Source organism: Catharus ustulatus, chromosome 12 (genome assembly GCF_009819885.2).
Source record: "Catharus ustulatus isolate bCatUst1 chromosome 12, bCatUst1.pri.v2, whole genome shotgun sequence".
NCBI lineage: Eukaryota > Metazoa > Chordata > Aves > Passeriformes > Turdidae > Catharus > Catharus ustulatus.
In genome coordinates, this window is record NC_046232.1 from 13658252 (window position 1) to 13679159 (window position 20908).

General features: G+C 45.9%; 1 protein-coding gene across 1 annotated transcript in view; it reads right to left on the bottom strand.

The window, feature by feature from the left end:
• The window catches only part of FANCI (FA complementation group I), a 23131-nt gene extending 2872 nt beyond the window's left edge, over positions 1–20259 (bottom strand). The window contains exons 1-33 of the mRNA XM_033070834.1: positions 20176–20259; positions 20021–20093; positions 19407–19537; positions 18873–19029; positions 18740–18797; positions 18275–18316; positions 17894–18017; positions 16900–16985; positions 16601–16733; positions 16285–16377; positions 15652–15788; positions 14692–14872; positions 14028–14115; positions 12809–12939; positions 12097–12167; positions 11089–11203; positions 10567–10689; positions 9418–9486; positions 8252–8353; positions 7261–7449; positions 7044–7165; positions 6510–6674; positions 6099–6278; positions 4663–4826; positions 4193–4269; positions 3628–3744; positions 2879–2930; positions 2232–2359; positions 2035–2103; positions 1822–1909; positions 1332–1516; positions 647–703; positions 504–563 (exon numbers count right to left, since the gene is read on the bottom strand). Coding sequence (XP_032926725.1) covers positions 504–563; positions 647–703; positions 1332–1516; positions 1822–1909; positions 2035–2103; positions 2232–2359; positions 2879–2930; positions 3628–3744; positions 4193–4269; positions 4663–4826; positions 6099–6278; positions 6510–6674; positions 7044–7165; positions 7261–7449; positions 8252–8353; positions 9418–9486; positions 10567–10689; positions 11089–11203; positions 12097–12167; positions 12809–12939; positions 14028–14115; positions 14692–14872; positions 15652–15788; positions 16285–16377; positions 16601–16733; positions 16900–16985; positions 17894–18017; positions 18275–18316; positions 18740–18797; positions 18873–19029; positions 19407–19537; positions 20021–20093; positions 20176–20259 — 3651 coding nt within the window. The remainder of the gene's footprint in view (positions 1–503; positions 564–646; positions 704–1331; positions 1517–1821; positions 1910–2034; positions 2104–2231; positions 2360–2878; positions 2931–3627; positions 3745–4192; positions 4270–4662; positions 4827–6098; positions 6279–6509; positions 6675–7043; positions 7166–7260; positions 7450–8251; positions 8354–9417; positions 9487–10566; positions 10690–11088; positions 11204–12096; positions 12168–12808; positions 12940–14027; positions 14116–14691; positions 14873–15651; positions 15789–16284; positions 16378–16600; positions 16734–16899; positions 16986–17893; positions 18018–18274; positions 18317–18739; positions 18798–18872; positions 19030–19406; positions 19538–20020; positions 20094–20175) is intronic.
• Positions 20260–20908: the final 649 nt, after the last annotated feature.

Below are 20908 nucleotides of genomic sequence, written 5' to 3' on the forward strand. Positions count from 1 at the left end.
CATTCAGAAATGTGCATGTATGAGAAGTCCCCAGCAGTGATAGCTCTGCACACCATGACACCTTTCTCAATATGTTGTACAGTTCCTGTGGTCCTCACACAAGTACCCAGTTCCTCTCCAGGCAGATAAATCCCAGCTCCAGCACTGCAGTCTTTGGCACCCACATTACTTCACACTGTGATGACTGCAGTGTTGTTGACCTTTATTTGCCATTGTGGTTAACAGCAGTATTAATCTCATCCAAAAAACCCCACATGAACAGAGGGGAACAAAATCCAGCTAAAACCTAGCTCCTTTCCTGCTCAAGCAGAAATCAGCATGCTCAGTCCCAATGGTGTTGAAATGCCTTATACTATATTTGACAAAGTAAAGCTTGAACTGTAAGAAACTAATGTCATGTCAAGAAGATTAATAATCCCCAAGGGTGCCCGTGTACTGAAGCTCATACACCACTCAGCATCAGACAGACTGGCTGTGATTCTGCCACTTAATTTAGGCCTTACCTGTACGTAAGTAATGAATGAGTAACACTGTGGGGTCAGATGGGAACCTGAGAGCTTCACCTGAAAAGGAGCAGAGAAGGAGGTTGGTGTTACTCCTAACTCGAGGCAATGAGCCATTTCCCCAGAAATCTGCTCACACTCACCAGCTTTTCCAGTCTTCCTGGAATTGTATTTGAGCTGCTGCGGCAAGCCTGGATATACTGCAAGGAAAACAGGAGTTTCTTCTAGGTGTGCTGTTCCCATTCTCTATCTAGGCAGAGCTCAAAGCAGCTCATACAATGGCACAGTGGGGAGGACAGGATCTGCACAACTATCCTCCCTCCTGGGCTTGTTATATCCCAAGTGCCATATCTGCACTCCAGAGCTCTGAGGAGAGCTCTGGGACAGTCACCACCTCATCCCAAAGGAGCTCCACAGGGCTGTGTATCATGGCCCAGCTCCCCCAGGGCCTGCTTCAGGGAATGGGAATGAGTGGCAAGGGCAGGGCTGGTGAGCACTGTGAGAACACTGTGAGTGCCCTTCATTTTGCACACAGTTGTGTGAGGAACCCACAGCACACACTGGGAACAGCAACTCTGAGCCATGCAAAGCCAAATTCAGCTAGAGAGAAGCTTTCCTTTTATCTCCACTGGTACAACTATCACTGCTCAGAAAGGTCACAAAATCGAGGGCATGAAAGCCAACAGAACAAGGGCTCAACTCTCCTGCAAGAGATCAACAGCCCAGTCCTGAGTGTAGCTGCTGCCAGGGGTCACTGTGAGCTTGCTGCAGCAGATGGGGAGAAGGTTTTAGCTCAGAGGCAGTCCACTGCCAGCAGAGCACACTCACATGTTTGATGAGGGAGGTGAGAATTGTGTATGTCTTGCTGAGGCTTCTCAGCAGTGTGTCCACACAGCTCCCTGATGGGAGTGCAGTCTGCACCAGTTCATGATACACTGTCAGAAGAGTTCCCAGCTGCAGAATTATACCTTTCTCCAGAGCCTGAGTTTGGTTTGATGCCTGAGAGGAGTCTTCTAGAAGGAAGAGATGAATATCTGGTGAATATATATCTAATGAATCCAGTTGTGCAGGTGGGAAGTACAAAAGACCATCTTTGTGTCTGATGCATAAAGCCCCAGTGGGGCAAGGGGAAAATAATAATTGGAGAGATTTTGTGACAACAGCCTTATCTTACTTAGTCCATGTGGAACCAGCTCAAGGGAGAATTTAACCTGACCTGAGATGATGCTATCTGAAAATCCTCAAATATCTTTTTGCTTTCTGTCTTTATCTGTTTTTGACAAAGGTGTAACAGTAAGAATTGAACCACTTTCATTACCTGATATGTCTGACCCCAGACTGGTGAGTTTCTTGATAAGCCAATCCACCTCTTCAAGGACCTTATCCACCTGACCCAGAACCAGCAGCTGAGACAGAAACAAATAACAAAACAGGTTTTTGGAGGAGTTTGGCACAACGGGAACCTGCAAGCTGCTCCAAGCACAGTAGCCCTGGACACTGCAGGTGTCACACACACTCTGCTCTGACTCACACAGACAGTGGGGGCTGCAGTCTTGGCATTCACCACGGCAAAATGGCACCGACCCTCCACTTCTACGTCCTGGGCAGAGGAAAGAAAACAAATTCTGGTGAGTAAAACTTTAACTGCTGTCACACAGTTTGCACCAGAGATGCACTCAATTCTGACAGCACTATGTGATGAAGAGCTCAGCTGCTCCTGCATCATACCTGATCTATATCTCCCAGGCAGGCGTGGATGTCTTGTGCAAGTTCCCGCAGGAGACCCACAGGGCTCTTGTAGAGAACATGGACACTGAAGAGCAGAGACAGCAAACCCTTGCAGCAAGAAATATCCTCTGTGGGGAAAAGGAAGTGACAAGAGCATCAGACATCCAGTGAGGGAAAGTCTCAGATTCCGTATGGATTTAACAGTAGGTGAAAATCCTATCCAAATACCCCAGCTACAAAAGCAGGGTTTAAAACATCAGGCATCCCATAGAATAGTGCAAGGGGAACTATGGCCCACTGGAGCTGCTGGGACATAGAAAAATGGTGACCAAAAGCACTGAGGAAGTGCAATATAAACCCTGGCAAGAGTACTGCCTTTCTAGAGTATAAATCCTGATTTGAGCCTAAATAACAAGGGAGAAAAGTCAAGTATGTGAGTGACTTCCTTTCCTTCTGAAAAGTTAATTGTTTTAGAGATGGAGTTCCTCTCTAATACTCGTACTTATAATCACCATGTTGTGGTAATCTGCCACAGAATGGGACCTGAATGTATCTTGATGAAGAGGTAAAACCAGGACAGAGCATGTAATGGTCTAATATCAGACCTGACACATCACATCTAAACATGCTCTTCAAAGGTTACTTACCAAGAGCATTTTCTTTGCAAACTTTGACTGTCCAAGTCAGGAACTGAAGGAACTATTTAAGAGGAGAAAAGGTATAATGACTGTGAAACAGAATTCAAACCACAAACTACTACTACTAATAAAAATTCAATACAATGAATCACAGCAGAGGAAGATGAGCAGAGAAGCCAGCTATGCTCTGTAAAGTTCCACAAGGGACACTTAGCCTACTAACAAGTCAAAAGCTGAGACCCAGGACAGGGTAATGGCTATACATTCTTTTGGACAGAGTAACAGCTCCATTTAATTTAAGGTAAATGATGACTCCAGACTTCTGGCACACTTAGTGCAGTTCCTAGCTTGTAAAATTGGGGCACTTTAGAAAATGACTCCTTGCATGGAAGGATTTGGGCACTCAGCCAGTTTGGACTGGACACAAGTCTGCTGGCCTTTTTTGCCTCTACTCCCATGTGGAGGCCACACCACAACTAGGCTATGCTGGAAGTCCCTGCTCAGGCAAACAAATCATTCAGCTGCCCAAAGGCAGGATCAGAACGTGCAGGAGTAGGATGGCAAGACCTCTTAAGTGTCCTTGCAGGTGTGTGACAGGAGAGCCCTTCAGAGTGTAATAGAACTGCCCCTTTGGCCTGGTGTGGTGTGTGGGAGGAGGCAGGACACATGTCAGAGCCCACAGGTGCCAACCCCATCTGACAATCTCCTTCCCACACTATGGCTGGGACAGCCAGCCACATGTGAAGGCTGAGGAGTACCTGCTGTGAGGCTGGATCCAGGAGTTTGGACAATGTGGAGAGAACTGTGATGAGTGACTGTGTTTCCTTGGCGTTGAAGTCATCTTCAGCACTGCTGAGCTGGTTCACCAGGGACCTCTGGTAAGGGGAAGGAAAACATTCTCTGAGTGTGAATATGTGTTGCATAAGCAAATAACCAGAAGCTGCAAACAGATAAAGGGATCAGCAGCAAGGAGAATGACAGAGTACAAAACCAGGACTCTTCTCAAGAACAAGTGCTGATTTTTGATAGGAGTGCTTACATACAGTTCTGCATATGGTCAGTGTGACTTTTAGAATACTCAGGTAAGTTTATGCTGCACTGAAGAACCCAGAGTTCTGTAAATACACATGCACATCCACCCAGCTCTGTAAGGCACCCTGAAGAAGCTCTCCTTAGGGATCAGAAACTTTTCTGAACTGCTAGTGAATCAGTGCCACAGTTGCTATCACATACTCAACCCTGTGGTCAAGCAACAGAGAGCTAGCAGTGTTTCCTGCCAGAATCCCAAATGCTTTGGAACACTTGCAGCACAGTGGTACTCACCTGAAACTGTCGGATCTGGAAGGCAGCTTTCTCTGTGACATTAATATCCGTTTCTTCTGCGTCACCATCAGTAATATCTGGCAGAGACAGAGAGGTGCAGAAAAAAAGCTAAATGCCAAGAGCAGAATACAGGATTTATTTCCTAAAGTGGGAAACACTGCTCACAGCTAGAGGAGGAATACAGACTGCAGAACCATGGTGAGCTGAAAAACATGTTAAAGGCAAACTTCAAATAGATGAATGCTGTATCAGACCCCAACTATGCTCTGCTGACAGACTGAGAGCTCTATAAAGGCAGGTAAAATATATCTCTAAAACTCGCCTCTGGTGTGAAAATCTGTGTACTAAGAGACAAGAACCAGACTCATCTCTCCCTAGTTATGGATAAAAGGTGCTGGGTCCCTACCAGCCCACACATGGGCTGGAACCTGGAGGGTAGAAACCAGAGCAGAATTGTACCATGTGCCTACCCAGGGCTTGCAGAAACTGGGGGATCCTGGCAGAGTACAGCTGCTGCACCGTGTTGAAGATCCGCAGCAAACCTTCCAAGCACAGAAGTGAAATGCTTTTGCCCTTCTTCTTCCCTGATTCTTCAACAACGGTGGGAATTGAAGTGTACCTCCAAAGCAGAACCCTGTGGGATGGGAGGTGAGATTTACTCCAGTAAAGATGGCTGCACAGGGCAAGAACTAGATTCTACTCTTAGGATTGCATTTTTAATATAACTAAACTGGAAGGTCTTTTACCTACAGGAAAAGAGTGGGGGAAGAGATATTTTTTAAGATTTTATTTCAATGTCAGGAAAACAGCTACTGCATTCTTCCTGCACAGCTAAATAATTTAATTCTTTCCAGGTGCCAAGGGACCTTCCAATCCTATTTCAAGTCCATCTTTATGCACTCATTTCTTCCACCCAGCTTTCCCTCTTTCTCAGACTACCCTGACCACTGGTGTCAAATCCACCAGTGACAAAAAGAGCTGTTCTCGTGGCATGTCAGAACTGTGAAATGTCAGAATTCACTTCAGGGCTCTCTATAAATAAAATCAGAAAAGTAAAGGCAAGCAAAGCAAAGTAAAAAGCTGTGAGGAAAGCAAAATTGTTTGGCCCAAAGGAGACTTTTCTATTTGTAGGCAAACATCTTTTTCCTGCTTCCCTAACCCCACTTCTTCCCTTTTTTGTTCCCTCTCCTTTCTTCTCATTAGTTCTGTTGCCTGCACAGATGATCTTATTCTGTTTCAATGTCCAATCACGCAAAACATGTAGCTCACATGTAGTCCTAATGACTGCAACAAAAATAGCCTCTATTATTTGGGGTGAGACACAAAACCGGCATTATGCATGGCAGGGGTAATTTGCATTTTGTGCTCTCTGCTGACTGGGCTCTGAAAAGACCCCATGCAGATATGACCTAGATTCCAAAAGACATTTACATGGTTCACATTCTTGGATTTCCAAAGGATTAGACGTGTGAATGTCTTCAAGCATCTTGCAGAAGTCCTAAACAAATGCTTTCTAAAGCTTGTGTCCCTTGTACATCTGTTTTGTTCTGTAGCTCGAAGTGAATTTTAACTTTGCTGCATTCCAGAGGCCTCAAGAATCCAGCCTGTAATCATCTTACCTTCTTTATGACAAAGAGTGATGAACAAGAAGTCAGAAAGAGGCTGAAAATGTTTGTTGGCATTTGGTTCTTCCAGGCCAAGTTATTAAAGCTGTATCACTCACTATGGCACAGAAATTGTAGTGCTTCCACTTGATCACTCAGGGGCACAGAAAGGCAGTGACCTCAATCCAGCAACAACAACAGTTTAAACAGTTCTGGACTGCATTCCTCTTCCAAAACCCCACTTCAGAATCAAAACTCCCCCAAGCGCATTGCTGATGTCTCCACACGCCCCACTGACTCACTGTGTGATTTTGCAGAGGTTCTGGAACATCTTCTCTGGATTTTGTCCGTCTGGTCCGTCCGTTTGTCCCGTCTCCTCCAGCTGCTGCACCTTCTGCAGAGCGACGCTGACAGCGTAGCGCAGGAACTCGGTGCTGGAGCGCAGCACAGCCAGGCTCTCCTCGTGGCTTTGGGCATTGTCCCTGCAGGACCAGAACTGTCAGAGGACTGGGGACGCACAGAGGGATGGCCTGTGAGATCCAAAACTTAATATGCATTTGCAAATAAAATCTCTGGCTGAACTGAGGGTGGAAAAGACCCTTTGTTTTGGTATCCTGTAGTGAACACTCAGAGCATAAGAGTTGCAGCAGCCTTTCCAGGCACACTGACACATTTTGAATCTCTGCTCCACAGAGGACTGGACACCTTCTCACCTGAACAGAGCTGTGAGCAGAGTAGATACAAAACCCATGGACAGGAAGCTCCGTGCAGTTTTGTTGCTCAAGGCAGATTTGTTCTTTCCAGCTTTCTCCCTCAGGATTTCAGAGAGTTTGTTGTAACATGTAAACAGGCCTAGGACTTCCTCAAACTTGTTCTTACTGCAATTAAATAGAAAACATTAATGGAGAAAATGCATTCCTGGAGTTTCCCAGCTGCCAAATTACACAATGATGCTGCCTAAATGATGAAACATACTACATATCCCTTCCTCCTTAACAGTGTGTGCCTCACCCAATCCTCCTCAACCTGCTCTTCTACAAAATGTCAGGTCCTATCTCCCACAACACATGACATTCCAAAGGAAAACACTCCCCAAGGCTCTGTGAGTGGCTGTGCCACCAGGCACTCAAGCTCAGAGCACTGATTCTGTGTTGGCACTACCACCCTGTGCCTGCAATGAGGCTGTGCTCAAAGAGCTGGGCAAATAATACACAGTTAGTGCTAGAGGGTAAGGTTTAATATTTTACCTGAAATTCCCGATTTTGAAATTGTACTCAATCAGAACCTCACAAATTCCCATCACCTGAATGGCATAGATGTTATTTTTCACACCGACACCAGAAGACAGCGAAAAATCTGCTGATTTATCCTGAGAGGTAAAGAAAACAAGTGAAAAATCTTTTCAAAACCTGACAAGAAATCAGCATCTTCTCCCACTGAGTCAAACTGAAAAATCTGATTTACCAGTTCAAAGTCTTCCAACTCGCTCTTGATCATTCGTCGTGTGACAGATTCTAACATCTCTTCAAAGTTTTGCTCAAATCCCACACCCTCCTCCTCCTCCTCCTCGTCATCATCTCCAGCTCCTTGGCACAGGTGCACAGTGCTCTTGTACCAGGAGAGACAGTGCTGGATGCAGCAGAGTAGGTGGGCCTGGAGGAAGCAGTCACACAGTCACACTCAGCCTGAGCTGGAGGTCACTGCCAGAAGTGGACATGAGCCAGACTCTTCTGGTGGGATGTAAAGAGCTGAAGCTGCCTTTGTAATTGCCTTGAGTCTTGAGGATATGCCTCATTCCCAAATTGAGGAGATCAATAATGTCACACACAGTTCCAGCTTCAGACAGTGCTCTCTGCCTGAGCTTTGCTAGATGGGATGTAAAGACTTAACTCCCACTGCTCCCTCTACCCAGCCACCTCAGGTACTGAAGGAAATGGAATTTCCAAAGGGACTCTCACTCTAGCTGAAGTGTCTGCCCCTTCCTGGGTGTGCTACTGCATGCAAGTTTCCTTAGGGGGAAACAAAATGATTAATTTGAATTTGTTCCCTTGGAAATCCAACAAATCGTTGCAGTCTCACCTCCAACAATTTCAAAGCAGCAAAACCAAAGGACAAATCCTTCCCCCTGCTACACACACACCTGGCACAACTATTTTATGTGGAATTAAGTTAAAGGAGGGGAAAAAACCCCCCAGGGTGAACTCAACAGAGGATAACAGAAGAACACTATTCCTAGAGCATTTTTCACACAGGTCTCCACAACCACTATGCTTGGGGAGCTCTAATAAATAGCCTGAGGCAGGGGTGAGATGCCCAGCTCTGGTGCCATTAAAAGAATTGCTTCAGGCTAGGAGAGGCTGAAGAAGGACAAGGTATTCAGCTCATGTAGGAGGACAACTAAAATGCTAGTAAAAGATGAGCTTGCAGCTGTGACCAACCAATATACAGCCCTTACCAATGGTTCTTGCAGAAAGATTTGATCTCCTTGAGCCATAATACATCCCTCCAGTTTGAGTGGAGGCAGGAGGTCTGGCTGGGGCAAGTAATATTGCTTTATCTGTCACAGAAAACAAGAAATAAAAATAACCAGTTACTTGGTAACTGAGCCTCTTAAGATATTTGAAAACAGAGTACAATAATCTCTGTACCCCATTCTAGAGAGCAAAACCTGGCACTGTGATAAGGGGGCTGTACAAGTACATGAGCCACATCATCTGCTCTACTGGTAATTAAAATCCCTTCTTGAGTTGCTCGTGTACCTCAGCCAGGACACGTCAGTGCCCTAAAACAAGATTAGCTGACCACTTGCTGTTGTGTTGCCTCAACAAGTAACTTCACTTGCACCCCACCTGCAGTGTTACCCCTCCTTAAACAGTGAGGATCAATAGCTGCTGCTGCTATAGAAAGTTATAGATACATAATGATGCTTTAAAATTTTACACCTTTACACCAACTTACTATTAAGTGCCCTCTGTTACCCAAAAGCTGTCTTGGCTCTGTTCATGCTCCTTTCTCAGACCCTATACTGTCATGGGAAAGCTGGAATTAGTCAGCATGAACTCTTTGGATGATTAAAGGGAAGAAAATTACTTGTCTCAAAGAAAGCACAGCCTGTCCAATGGATTGAGGAAATGTGATTGTCTTGTTGCCATGAGCAACACTGCTGGGGGATGAGTTAATCCTCCCAGATCCTACATGGACTTGGGTATTCTCCCGATGGGAGGACAGTAACAATAATTACTGTGTCAGCACATATCCTTGGGGAACTATGGGAGGGCAACTGCTGTGCACTGCTAAGGAACAGGGAGAGCACAAAGAACTTCTCTGGGCTCACATATCCCAAAGCACCTAAGAGCTGAAGGGTTGGAAAGAGCTCCAAGAGGTCCTTCCTCTTCCACCCTATGGCAGGAAATGAACCCGTGTCCAGACTTTACCCAGGCTGCTCTCTCAGCGTAGCAGGGGTTTGAAGCCTCTTTAGGGAAGTGTTACAGCACTCAAACATGTCTCCAGTGTGAGGGAGAACGATTTCCCCAATATTTAACCTAAATTGTTTGCCATATACTGGTTGAAGTGCAGAATTCTTATGAGTCCCTGTAGCCCCACCACGGAGCAGGACTTTACCTGGGATAACAGCGTTTCCATTATAGAGCTGGCCAGCTGGGAGTTCCTGCGAAGGACATCATAAAAACCCTGGAGACAGGAAGGAAGGACAAGTTGGCTGACACAGCAGAGAAAATGAACCACAGGCACAATAAGTTGGCGTCATAAGATAGCAGTGACACTTTGGCACTGCAAGGAACCATGAGGAAGCAACAATGTGTTCAGTGTAAAACTCCGTACCTGGCAAAGCAAAGGCACCACAGAAAGAAGGTATGAATCAGAAGAAGTATGAATTTCCTCACAGGGGCCCTCTCACAAGCTGTATCTCCCTAGCAGCGGTGGCATCAAGCCCAGAGTGACTTTCACTGCTATTTAACGCTAGCACAAGATCCAACTTCAAACTGTGAAGCCCTGCTTCAAAGGCAAAACAAGCCAGTGGGGAAACTGTAGGAGGCAACAAATCCTGCAGACTGAGAAAACTCAGTGGATGGATAAAGCAAGCACAAGTTTTCTAGCAACAGTAACAAATACAAGCAGAACTTGCAGCTCATCAAAGGTCAATCCAACCCAAGATAAGAAGGAAACAAAACCTCTTTGACCTGTACAGGTTTTTTTTTATCAAGGTGGTACCCCATGGTTATAACACAACCTAAGATATGCACCCAAAAGTGGCCCTTTATAACAAGCCTATCACAACAGATGTAAGGAGAGCCAAGCTTTCATAGAAACTTGGAAAGGAAGAGGAGACAGATCCCTGATGCAGTCTCTAAGGAAGCTTCTCCATACTCTCCAGAGAGGGGTTTCTTTGGAGCCCATAATTAACTCCCAACAGCTCCACATCTACCCAATGCCAGTTATACCACTCCTCACAGAGCATCAAACATCCTTCCCATTCCCTAGGCCCTACCACAGCAAGACAGACTTTGACATATTTTTGCTCTAAAACAATGCATGAGCTGAAGAAGATACATCAACGTGTCTTCGGGTTTATAATGGTCAAAAAAACAGGAGCAGAAGGAGTGAAAACGTTACACATGGCCCATGAAGAACAAATCTGAGCTGAAAGGCTGTTTTTCACAAGAACATGATTGTTATTTACCTGAGGCTAGAGAAGAATCAGACCACAGAAGAGCTTGTGGCTGTTTAAGAGACGGAAGAAACCATGTTTACCTCATATAACATGAGTCGAACGTCTGCTTGCTGGCTCAAACATCGCCTCAGGCTGCCCAGGATTTCTAGGCAGAAGGCCTCATTAGCTGCAGAATTATAGCAGGCATGAACATCTGCCTGGACCTGAGAAGGAACATTAGTCACGTTATACTGGTTACAAAATCACAGCACAGGAGCAAGGGGTGGTAAAGGTCTGGCCCCTGAACAATCACTGAGATAGCGCTTGTGCTGCCAGGCTCCTCATCATTGCCATGGAGCAGTGGCAATGCTCCCCAGAACACTGGTGCTGTAAGACAGAATGACTTTCAGGAGCAACATCTCTAGGCCAGCTTGTCTTTGCACATTGCACTTCCTAAAGCTTTCCTTACAGGAAAGAAATCCTTACTGGATTTCCAGGACTAATCCTTACTAAAGCTGTATTTCCCTTCTAGGGGAACACTTCCCTTTTGAGCTGTTTCAAACAGTGCATATTAGACATCAGACTCTCACATGCCCACACAGGGACTGCAGAACAGCACTTACCTGAGTGGCACCAATGGCCTGGCTGCACTGGGAGGACGACAAGCTGCCCAGAACCTTGAAATTTCTTAACAGGAGCAAAAAGCCAGCGACTGCAGCTTTACGAGCATCGAGCTGCCTGGGAATTGGGACAGGAAAGAGGGTTACATAAGGAAACATGGAAGCAAGAAGCTCAGAAGCACATAAAATATCAACTCAGCAATGAAAAAAAGGCCACAAATGCAGAGTGACTGGGCCCTGTATAACTGCATTTCCCAAAAGGGCAGTACAGTCCCAAACAGTCAAGGGCTGGGCAGTTTGCCGGAAATTCCCCTGCTCCACACTCTCACAATATTCAATCTCCTTTCTGTCCTCACAGTGCTCACACTCAGGGAGAGGCCAGGCCAAGACTCAAGTATTAAATATCCCTTGAAAGCTGGGAGAGTGTCACAGACCTCAGAGCTGGAAAAATCCCCATAAAAACCTGGTGTTTTGCTTTGCTCACAGAAATGCCAAGTCTTTCCCAAGACCAAGTTCCTTGCTTTGAAAAATAATCCTAAATTTTGAATTCTGTATTCATAACCAGGCAGCCACTGGCCAACAAAATTCATTCTACAATCACAGCAGGATGGTTTGCTCAAAGCATGACCAAGGTAACACCTTGTAAGGGATCAGAGGGAACGTGGCAGCTCGGCATTCTGATCAGTGGTTCCTTCCAGACCCTCCCTGGATGTATTCAGCTGTGCCAGACACATGTTGGAATTGGTTTTAATGTTGCTTATGTATTTGGAGTTCCCAACAGCTTTCTGAACTGGCAAAGCCTATTCATTCAGATGGGGGCTGGGATTTGTGTCTCAGTTCAGTGGAGCTGTGACTGTGCCACAATTCCAGGCTAAAGGGACAGGAGATGTCACTATCTAGTTATGGGAAGAACACTCTAAGAAGATACTTAGCCAAAATTAAAAACACTTCTGCTCCAAAACCATAAATGAGTTGTATAAATTTTTTTAAAGAATTCTCTCCTCAGCTTACCTGGAAAAGATAGCTTTTTGTAGAACAAGTATCAGGGAGTCCCTCACTGACATGCTGACTTTGAGCAGAGGCTGGAAAGGAAAATAACTTTTGGAGAGAAAAGCACTAAGGCATGCCAAGCCCTTGGGGCATATGAGCTCATCTTCCTCAGGCCCATCTGGCCCTGCATTTCCAGTACTGTCATCAGTACAGTAGGAAGACCAAAACATTTAAAAATAGACAAGAAAACCCATAGAGCTGTGGCAGCGAGACACCTTATCAGGTTAGTGAGGACACAGTGCAAGGGTTTAGGAAAATAACAGGTTGGACAAAGCAGGTAAAAGTTAAAATACCAAGGCAATAGCTCAACCCAGGCAGAGAGGAATACTGACATGGAGCTTGGAAGGAGAAAAATCAACGTGACAGCTACAGCTGTTCAGCTAAACACTGTAGACTTAGTTTTCTACAGGGTACAGCATCTGGGCATCTTCCAGATGAAAGGTCAGCACAGAGCAGTTTTGGTCCCATGCCAGACCACACCATATGCTTTTGGCTAGAGGGCACATGCAAATCCATGCTTGAAGAACAGTTCCATGCTACACCGGACAACCCACAGCAGAGAAAGAAAGCTTATTTCATGAGGAGGGTGATCAGATCATGCAGATAATTGTGGCCCAGAGCTGTCACTGGAACTAAACTAGCAAGAGACACATGGAGAAATGGAAAGCTTTACCTGTACTGCACGAAGGAGCCCTTGCACTGTGTCAATGGGCAGAAAGGACAAATTGTCAAAGGTCTCTGTGACTTTGGAGGATGATGTCTGAAGCACGAGAGGAGCAGACACAACAATATTGGACAACAAGTCTGAAAAATAAAAGGGAAAAAAGAACAGCTGATGCCAAGTGGCCAGAAAAGCCTGAGCAGAAGATGTCTGTAGAGCTAATAATTACAGACTAATCAAAGATCTTCCATGACACAGAGAGGTCATGATAAAAACAACAAACTGAGTTTACTGCAGGCACCAAGTGTTAAAAATGCTCCCAGCCCAGCTGAAGGGCCTCACCCCACCAGAGGGCACTGAGGTGCAAGGGAAGAAGCTGCAGCACTGACATCCCAGCAGCCCCAGTGGCTCCCAAGCCCAAGGATGAGGACAAGGCAAGGCTGGGAATGTGGCACAGGCAACTGACTGATGATTGACTTTCTGTGTGTCAGCTGTTCCATGGCAACTGCCTACAAACACACTTTTCCCCTGTGATGAATACAAGGCAAAAACCTCAGTCAGAGGAGAAGCAACAACTGATTTTCTTGGCTTCAGGTGATTTCAACAGGCACTTCAGAGACCAAATCACATCCTGGGCTGCATCAAAAGCAGCTTGGCCAGCAGGCTGAGGGAGGGAATTCTCCCCCTCTGCTCCACTCTGGTGAGAGCCCCTTTGGAGTACTGTGTCCAGCTCTGGAATCCTCAGCACAACCAGGACAGAAACCTGTTGGAGCAGGTCCAGAGGGGCACAAAAATGCTCAGAGGGCTGGAGCACTTCTGCTATGGGTGCTGATATGGGCTGAGAGAGTTGGGGTGGGTCAGCCTGGAGAAGCAGACTTTGGGAAGGCCTTGTTGTAGCCTTTTGGTACTCAAATGGGGTGTGTAAGACAGGGACAGACTTTTTATCAGTAGCTGTTGTGATAAGAATAGGGCTAATAGTTTTAAACTAAAAGAAGGTAGATTCAGAGAGGATATAAAGAAATTTTTCACAGTGAGGGTGATGAAACATTGGCACAGGCTGCCCAGAGAGGTGGTAGATGTGATCTCCATGCTTATGACAAGGCAGTGGACTGGATGACCTTCAAAGGTCCCATCCAACCCAAACCCAATTCTGTGATTCCATAATGTGTTTTGAGGAGCTGTGTTGTGACTGTCCACAGAGCAGAGCACATTTCTCTCTCTTTTCTGTTACCTATGAAGTGGCTGACAGGAGATGCTGCTTTTGTGAGGACTCTGTTCAGGACCTGCTCAAGAATATCACTTCTGATGGGCTCATGAACCTGAATGAGGAAGAAGAATAAATAAAAATCAAAACCTTTAAGATATTTCTGTACTTCACAGCACAGGCATTGTACAATACAAAGAAAATCCAGATCTGACAGGTGAGCAAGGATGGCCTCCAGAAGTCCCCTTTCAGCTAAATCCACACAGATTGATTCAGATTTCATCCCAGGACAATCAGAACCAGCACATAAAGGCACACACAGTACACTCAGATGTTTGGTTCCAAACATCTGTGGGATGAAAATTTATCATTTTGGTGAAGATGAATGGGTTTCAGTGCCATCTTGTCAGATTTTGTTTGTACCTCTGAATTTCTCTACCTCTGCAGTTTCTTGGAAATTGTAATAGGGATTACACATGTATCATGACAGCAGGAACAGATTAGGATTAGATCTTCATGAGGATGGCCTCTTCCAGCTGGAAAGGGGCAAACAGGAGCCAAAATCCAGTACTGTTTGCAAAACATTCACAATGGATATAGCAGGAAGGGTTTTGACACCATTTACCAAGAGAGAATAAGAACAGAGTTGTCCTACCCTCACCAAAAAAAACCTCTCCGAAAGATACATTACCTTAAACGTTTCCAGCAGGATACTTGCTCCCAGTTTGCAAGCCTGCTGGGCTGGCATTTTTGAAAGGCCATAACTGTTATCAGCAGCTTTTCCTCCAAAGGGCTTTTTTGGTTCATAGGACTCCATTAGGCTGAAGCCAAGATCCACCAGGCCCTGAGTAACATGGTCCCAACCAAAGGCACTGAGGAAGACATTAAACAGATGAGGAAAGAAACAATTCAGTGCTAGGAAAGTTTAGATTAGAACAGAGGTAAAATCTACTGCAGTCATTCCAGGGTCCAGAGCTTGTCAAGAGACACTTGACAGCAGGGAAGATGACAGCCCTCACAAGCCTGTGACTGTCTTTAGGCTGAGGGACAGTGCTCAGCACACCTCTGCAGTCCTGGTTCTCCATCAGAATTCCTTTCCAGCACAAAGGTTTCTGCACTGTTGGGAATGATGTGCCCTCAGGTCTGACTTCAACATAACAGCAAACTACAGTTGGGATGCTCCAGTACCCTACTGATGTCAAGGTCTTCCAGTTGGAGAAACAGAGAAGAGGAATTCCTCCCATTAAACTAAAGGACAACTAGTGACAGACCAGAGGTATCCCACAGGACGTTTAAAGGACTAACCAGTGAACCAGATTAAACAGTGAATTTATTCCTCATCCCTTGATCAGAACACAAACTACAGCCAGCAGCATGACTCAACACTGCAGATTAGGCCCTGATCAGTTTAGTCCTTTGTACCACCAGACCCTGAGATTTGAGGTAGAATGAACAGATTTATACAGCCGCATGTTGTTGGGGTTTTTTAATTCGCTAATATAAAACTGGGATAAACCCTTTGGATTTTGACACTGATCCCTGCCGGCACATGGTCAGAAGTATTTAGCATCCCAGAGTTTTTAAACAAAGCTGAAACTCTCCCCAGTCCCAAAGCCCATTGAATGTTCTGCAGCACGTGGCAGCAACTCACCTATTTTTCACCACTTCCAGAATGACAGCAGTTATATCATATTGCTGAGGAAACAAATCCTGCAGAAACTTGGAGGCCTGAAGGAACTGCAGGTCCTTGCAGCTTCTTGTGATTGATGTTTTTAAGAAATCAAATATCTGGAACATAAAATCATTAAGTGTGAGGAAATGATCTTTGAAATGGGACCTGTATAATCTTGGGTATATTCCAGTAAGAGCACCAGCCAGACACAAGTTCCACTACAGCCTGCCAAAAATCTTAACTCATTTCTTTGTCAGGACAAATACACCAGTCTCATTAAGTGCCTCAAGGATGGTGACTTGCTGCCAGATGCTCTTCATGTGGCCACCTCAGAGCCAAAACATTAGAAAAATAAGACTGCTTTTCTTCTCATCCTACAATACCAATCCACAGGAATCACTGCTCTGGAAAATTGTGATATTGCTCAGAGGTCTTTTACAGTGTTTAGTAAAGTACAGCATACCAATGATCTAACTGCCTACCCATGAGCATCCTGAAACCTTTTTAAGCCTAATTCTGATGAGACTCTGACCTAACCATGCTTCCTTTTCTTTACAGGGAGGGCAGAGTGCATCCCCATGGAAGCTCTCTGCAAGCTTATCAAGCACATACCTGCTCTTGCAGTCTGTGTTTTACAGCAACTGACAGCAGAAGAGCCACGCTGAAGGGACACAGGGCTCTACCAGGGTCCTTCTGTTGCTCAGTCTAGGAAACAGCAAGGAGCAGTGAGAAAACTTGTTATCTTCAACTGAAACACCCTGGAAATTCAGGAAGCATTCATGTCTCTTCAAACATATCACAGCAATCACTAAAGAGAACATGACTGCACTCATAAAAATTACTAAAAACCTTGTCCAGATAATTAACTAAGCTTTTAAACCCTGCTTCAGTATCCTCAAGAACAGTGGCTGCTCCATCTTTGCCATACCTTCAGATGTCTGATCAGCTCCTCACCCAGGTCCTGGTCCAGGTTGATGACAGAAACAATGTGGAGAATAACAGTGCCTTCCACGTGGCGGAGCTGGTCCAGGGGCATTGTGGCCACCTCTAGGTCCACTGACCTGTAAGTTTTACCAGAAAACAACAAGCCAATCAAAGCCAGAAATCACTCCTTATGGATCAAGAAATACAAGGTTTAACATTCAAATTCAGGGAGACCTGGGCAGGACCAATGTGGCTACAAATAGCCAGGTAGTAAAGAAAGGGTGTGACAGAGCAAGAACTTACTGTGGAGCCCTCTGTTCTTCCTTCTGTCTCTTATCCAGCTGATTGAAAAAACTGATGATTCCTTCCAGAACAGTCTTCTTACTGCCCTGCAAGGCAGGACATTACATTAAGCCATTGAAGGGCCTGCAGTATCCCAGAGAACAATGCTCACTCAATTCCCTCACCCATCACAAATCTCAGGGTATCCTTCATTTCCTTCCATAAATTGCTAAGGCAGGTGAGTGCTCCTGTATGGCTCATTTCCAGATTTCCAGTTTTCATATTTCTTTTGACTGCATTTATTTCTTTTGACTGCATTATCAAATAGCTGGAAGAAACTCAAGCTCTTGGGTGGTTCTGATTGTACTTTTTTTTGTTTGAAGTTGTTATTAATTAGAAAGGATCCTTTATGTTTTAATCAATTGGGAAGGCTTTCAAACTCCTAACCTTAAATGTAACAATACATTTTGGCCAGTGGACCCTATTGACCCTCTATAACACACATATAATTTGTCTTTGGATCATTTTGGCATTGCCTTGGTCACAAATGAAGCAAGGAAAAGAGCCAGATCACCCTGTCAAAGGGCAGAGATGTCCCTGGCAGTCTCTGCTCTGGAGAAGAGCACAGGAGATGACACATTCCCAGTACAAGTCAGACTACAGCCCAGTAGACAATCTTAGTGCATGAGCTATTATTGTAGCATGCAGGTCACAGAGAGGAAGCAAAACGGAAAAAAAGCAATCCTGTCTGCCAGGTCTGTGCTCATCCCTTATTTTCCAAAGGTTTGCTTCTTTTCCCACAAGGAAGACCACGATCCCATCTTTCTCTGAGCAGTCAGCCTATCCAGGCTAGAGGGAATTAGAGGAAACAAAACCTAATGATGTTCCATTATGTCCAACAGTGTGGTTTGGGAACAAGCAGAATACCTGCAAAAATTGAGACTATAGATCACTCTGGACATTTTTTTTCTGATGGACTAAACATGGGGGAAATTCAGCTCCTGTGAGTTTTTACCTTTGCAGAAAGCAGCAGCAGCTGATAAACCAGAGGGGGAATTTCCTGCAGGTCTAATCTGGAGAACATCCTCAGGATCTTTTCCACCACAAACTGCAGCTCCTCTCCTGATAGTGGAATATCCCTGTTGAACCAAAGATTTTTTTTTTTCATAAATATATTGTTTATTTGCCGAGGTTCACTCATACATGAAATAAAAACCATGATGCCATGCCCAGATGTGTTTGGCATCCAAATGCATCTGGTGTGGATGCTCACTGACCAACCATCCATGGTGCTTTGCCTGGTATGGTCAGACCTCTTAGTCACCCAAAACTGCTTGTGAAATAAGACACAGACAGGACCACAGCACAAGTCAATGTTGAAGAGAAAAAGAATTACCTGAACATGTTGGCAAGATGTATCACACACTGAGGATCCCACCTGGCAAAACAAAGATATGTTGGAAGATTGAGAGCAAAGCAGATTATCACTTAGCTCTTCCCTCCTACACAATTATTCACTATCAACATTTCCCTGTTACATTCTGATACCAAAATTAGAAGCCAGATTTCCACCAGAAATCAACAACACTAATCTAACCACCCACATTTCCATAGTTCTGAACTGCCCCAGCTCCTTTAATAACAAATGCCAGAAAAGGAACAAAAACAAGACCAGCTCATGTAAAGGTCTCACAAGATCTGGGAACAGCGTGCTCCCTTGCCTTCCCAGCTAGAGCAGACACTGTCACAGAGGGCACAGATTCAAGGATGAGGACACACAGCTCATGGAGATGTCTTTTTCCAAGCACAATGTGAAACACAATGTTTTGCCACGTAACCAAGACCTGCCAGACATACGTACTTGCTGGAGCAGAGGGTATTTATCAGCTGTTTCTTAAACTCTTCCCCATTCAGTTCACCTGAAAAAGCAAAAGTCTTAGGAGTTGATTCCAGAGGAAGGGAGGACAAGCTGCAGAGGAGCTGATAGGGGTTACCTTTCCCATAAGCCAGGTTCTCCTTTGAACTGGCCAGTGCCGTGAGAACAGTGGAAAACAGCTCCAAGGATTTCCCATTGGTCAGGCTGCCCCCTTTGATAACATCCACAAACAGGTTGGCAAGCTCTGCTAAGGCATGGCCTGGCAGCTGGCGGGCCTGGGAGAACATGCAACAGGAGAGGCTGAGACAGCACACAGAATGCCACATATGTGTCCAAACTGTCACCAAAACCCAGCAGAAGACAGAATTTCAGGGAAATGCTCCCTTTAAAGGAAAATTCAGCCTCGAGATGTCTGTTTTGCACTGGTTTTTACAGAACAGATTGTTAAATGTGATTTTAGGTTTAGACTTTTGAGCCTAAGACTAAACATCTAAAGATAATCAAATTCACACACAGAGCCAGCTAACTTAGTCTAGGAAAGATCCATGGAAAGGATAAACTAATTTTTCTCAGTGGCTTAGTGAAGTATCTCAGTTTACAAATTAAATTATACTCAGCAGAGCCCAGGAAAGCCAGCCCAAAGGAGCTTTACCTCCAGCATCAGCAGTCCTATGATTTCAGACACCTTGCTCAAATGCAGGTCCCCTGACTCCACTAGTGGGACGCAGTGCTTGTAAACCTGGAGTCTCCTGAGAACACCGCTCTTCTGGGAACAGGGGGAGCCTTATAGCAAGGAAACGGACGGACAAAAGAATAGGGGAAAAGTTATGCAAGTAACAACATGTTGCTAAACCACAGGAAATAACCCGGCTGCAACTGACTATTTTACCTGTCCAGCCAAATAAATAAAAAACCCAGAGAACAGGAAATGAGATACTTGGATAAATTAGTTGGCCACTCTGTTATCACATCCTGTGCTGCCAGAGATCGGGAAGTGTCAAAATTTTGAGAAGAACCAGCTTGGCAATCAGCTGTCACCCGGCCAGCTCAGTCCTACTGCAAGGTACCTAAGGGCTCTCAGAAGTAAATGGCACTTACCCCGGGCTCATCACCACTCTAGTGCAGTTTGCTATCTCCTCGCACGCATTTATGGCTGTCGTGCTTCCCTGTGACAGCCCTGACCAGAGCGTTTTTTACCCAAAGAGACACTTCCCTGTGCTGCTGAGCACGGGCTGCACACACCAGGGCTGCATACACACCACCCACCTTTGAAGATCCCTCTCAGCAAAGCCGCTGTCTCCCTGCCCTTCAGGGCCTGCCTGGTCACCATGTCACCCAGCTGCAAGAGAAGGGGACGCCGTGAGCCGCCCGCGGAGCAGCCCCGGCGGCGCATCCCCGCCCGGCCCGCGGGCCCCGCGCACCTCGCCCTCCGCCAGGCTCTGCAGGGCCTCCTGCAGCCGCTCGGGGCCCTCCTCGGCCGCCAGCGACAGGATGCGCTGCGCCATGGCCCTGGGCCGCCCGGGAGCGCCGGGCCGCGGCTCCGCCGCCCGAAATTCCCGCCCGGAAGTGCCCGCGCGTCACCCGGGGAACAGCTCCCGCCCCCGCGCGCTTCCCGCCCGCAGGGCCGCGGGTTCGAGTCCCGCGGGGGGCAGCGCCGTTGGATCCAGGCACGGAGCGCGGTGCGGCTCCTGTCCTGCTCTCCCGACACCGGCAGGGTCATCCCAGAGCGCAGGGTACAGAGCTGCAGCTGGATGGTTCTGAGTATCTCCAGTGAGGGAAATTCCCAGCCTCTCTGGGCAGCCTGTTCTAATACACTGAAAAAGTGACTGGTGTGGGGTGGGCGGCCGGGGGTACGGGTGTGGAAAACGGGGTTCACTTTCCTGGTAGATTTTAAAAGGTTTAATAAAAGACATAAAGAGACAAACAATGAAGCAAAAGGTTATAACAGCAGGGTGCTCGGCATTCAGCCAAGAGCACCCCTGCTGCTTTGGAGAACCCCTTAAATTCATCAGCCCGTTGCATATTCATAGAACCATCATACATTTCCAAGCTTTTCTATAAACTATTTTCCATATTGCAGGAACTGTTTTACATGGCCACTCCTTGAGTTTGCCTTTTTAGCACATGTGGTTTTATAATTTCACGATTGTAATC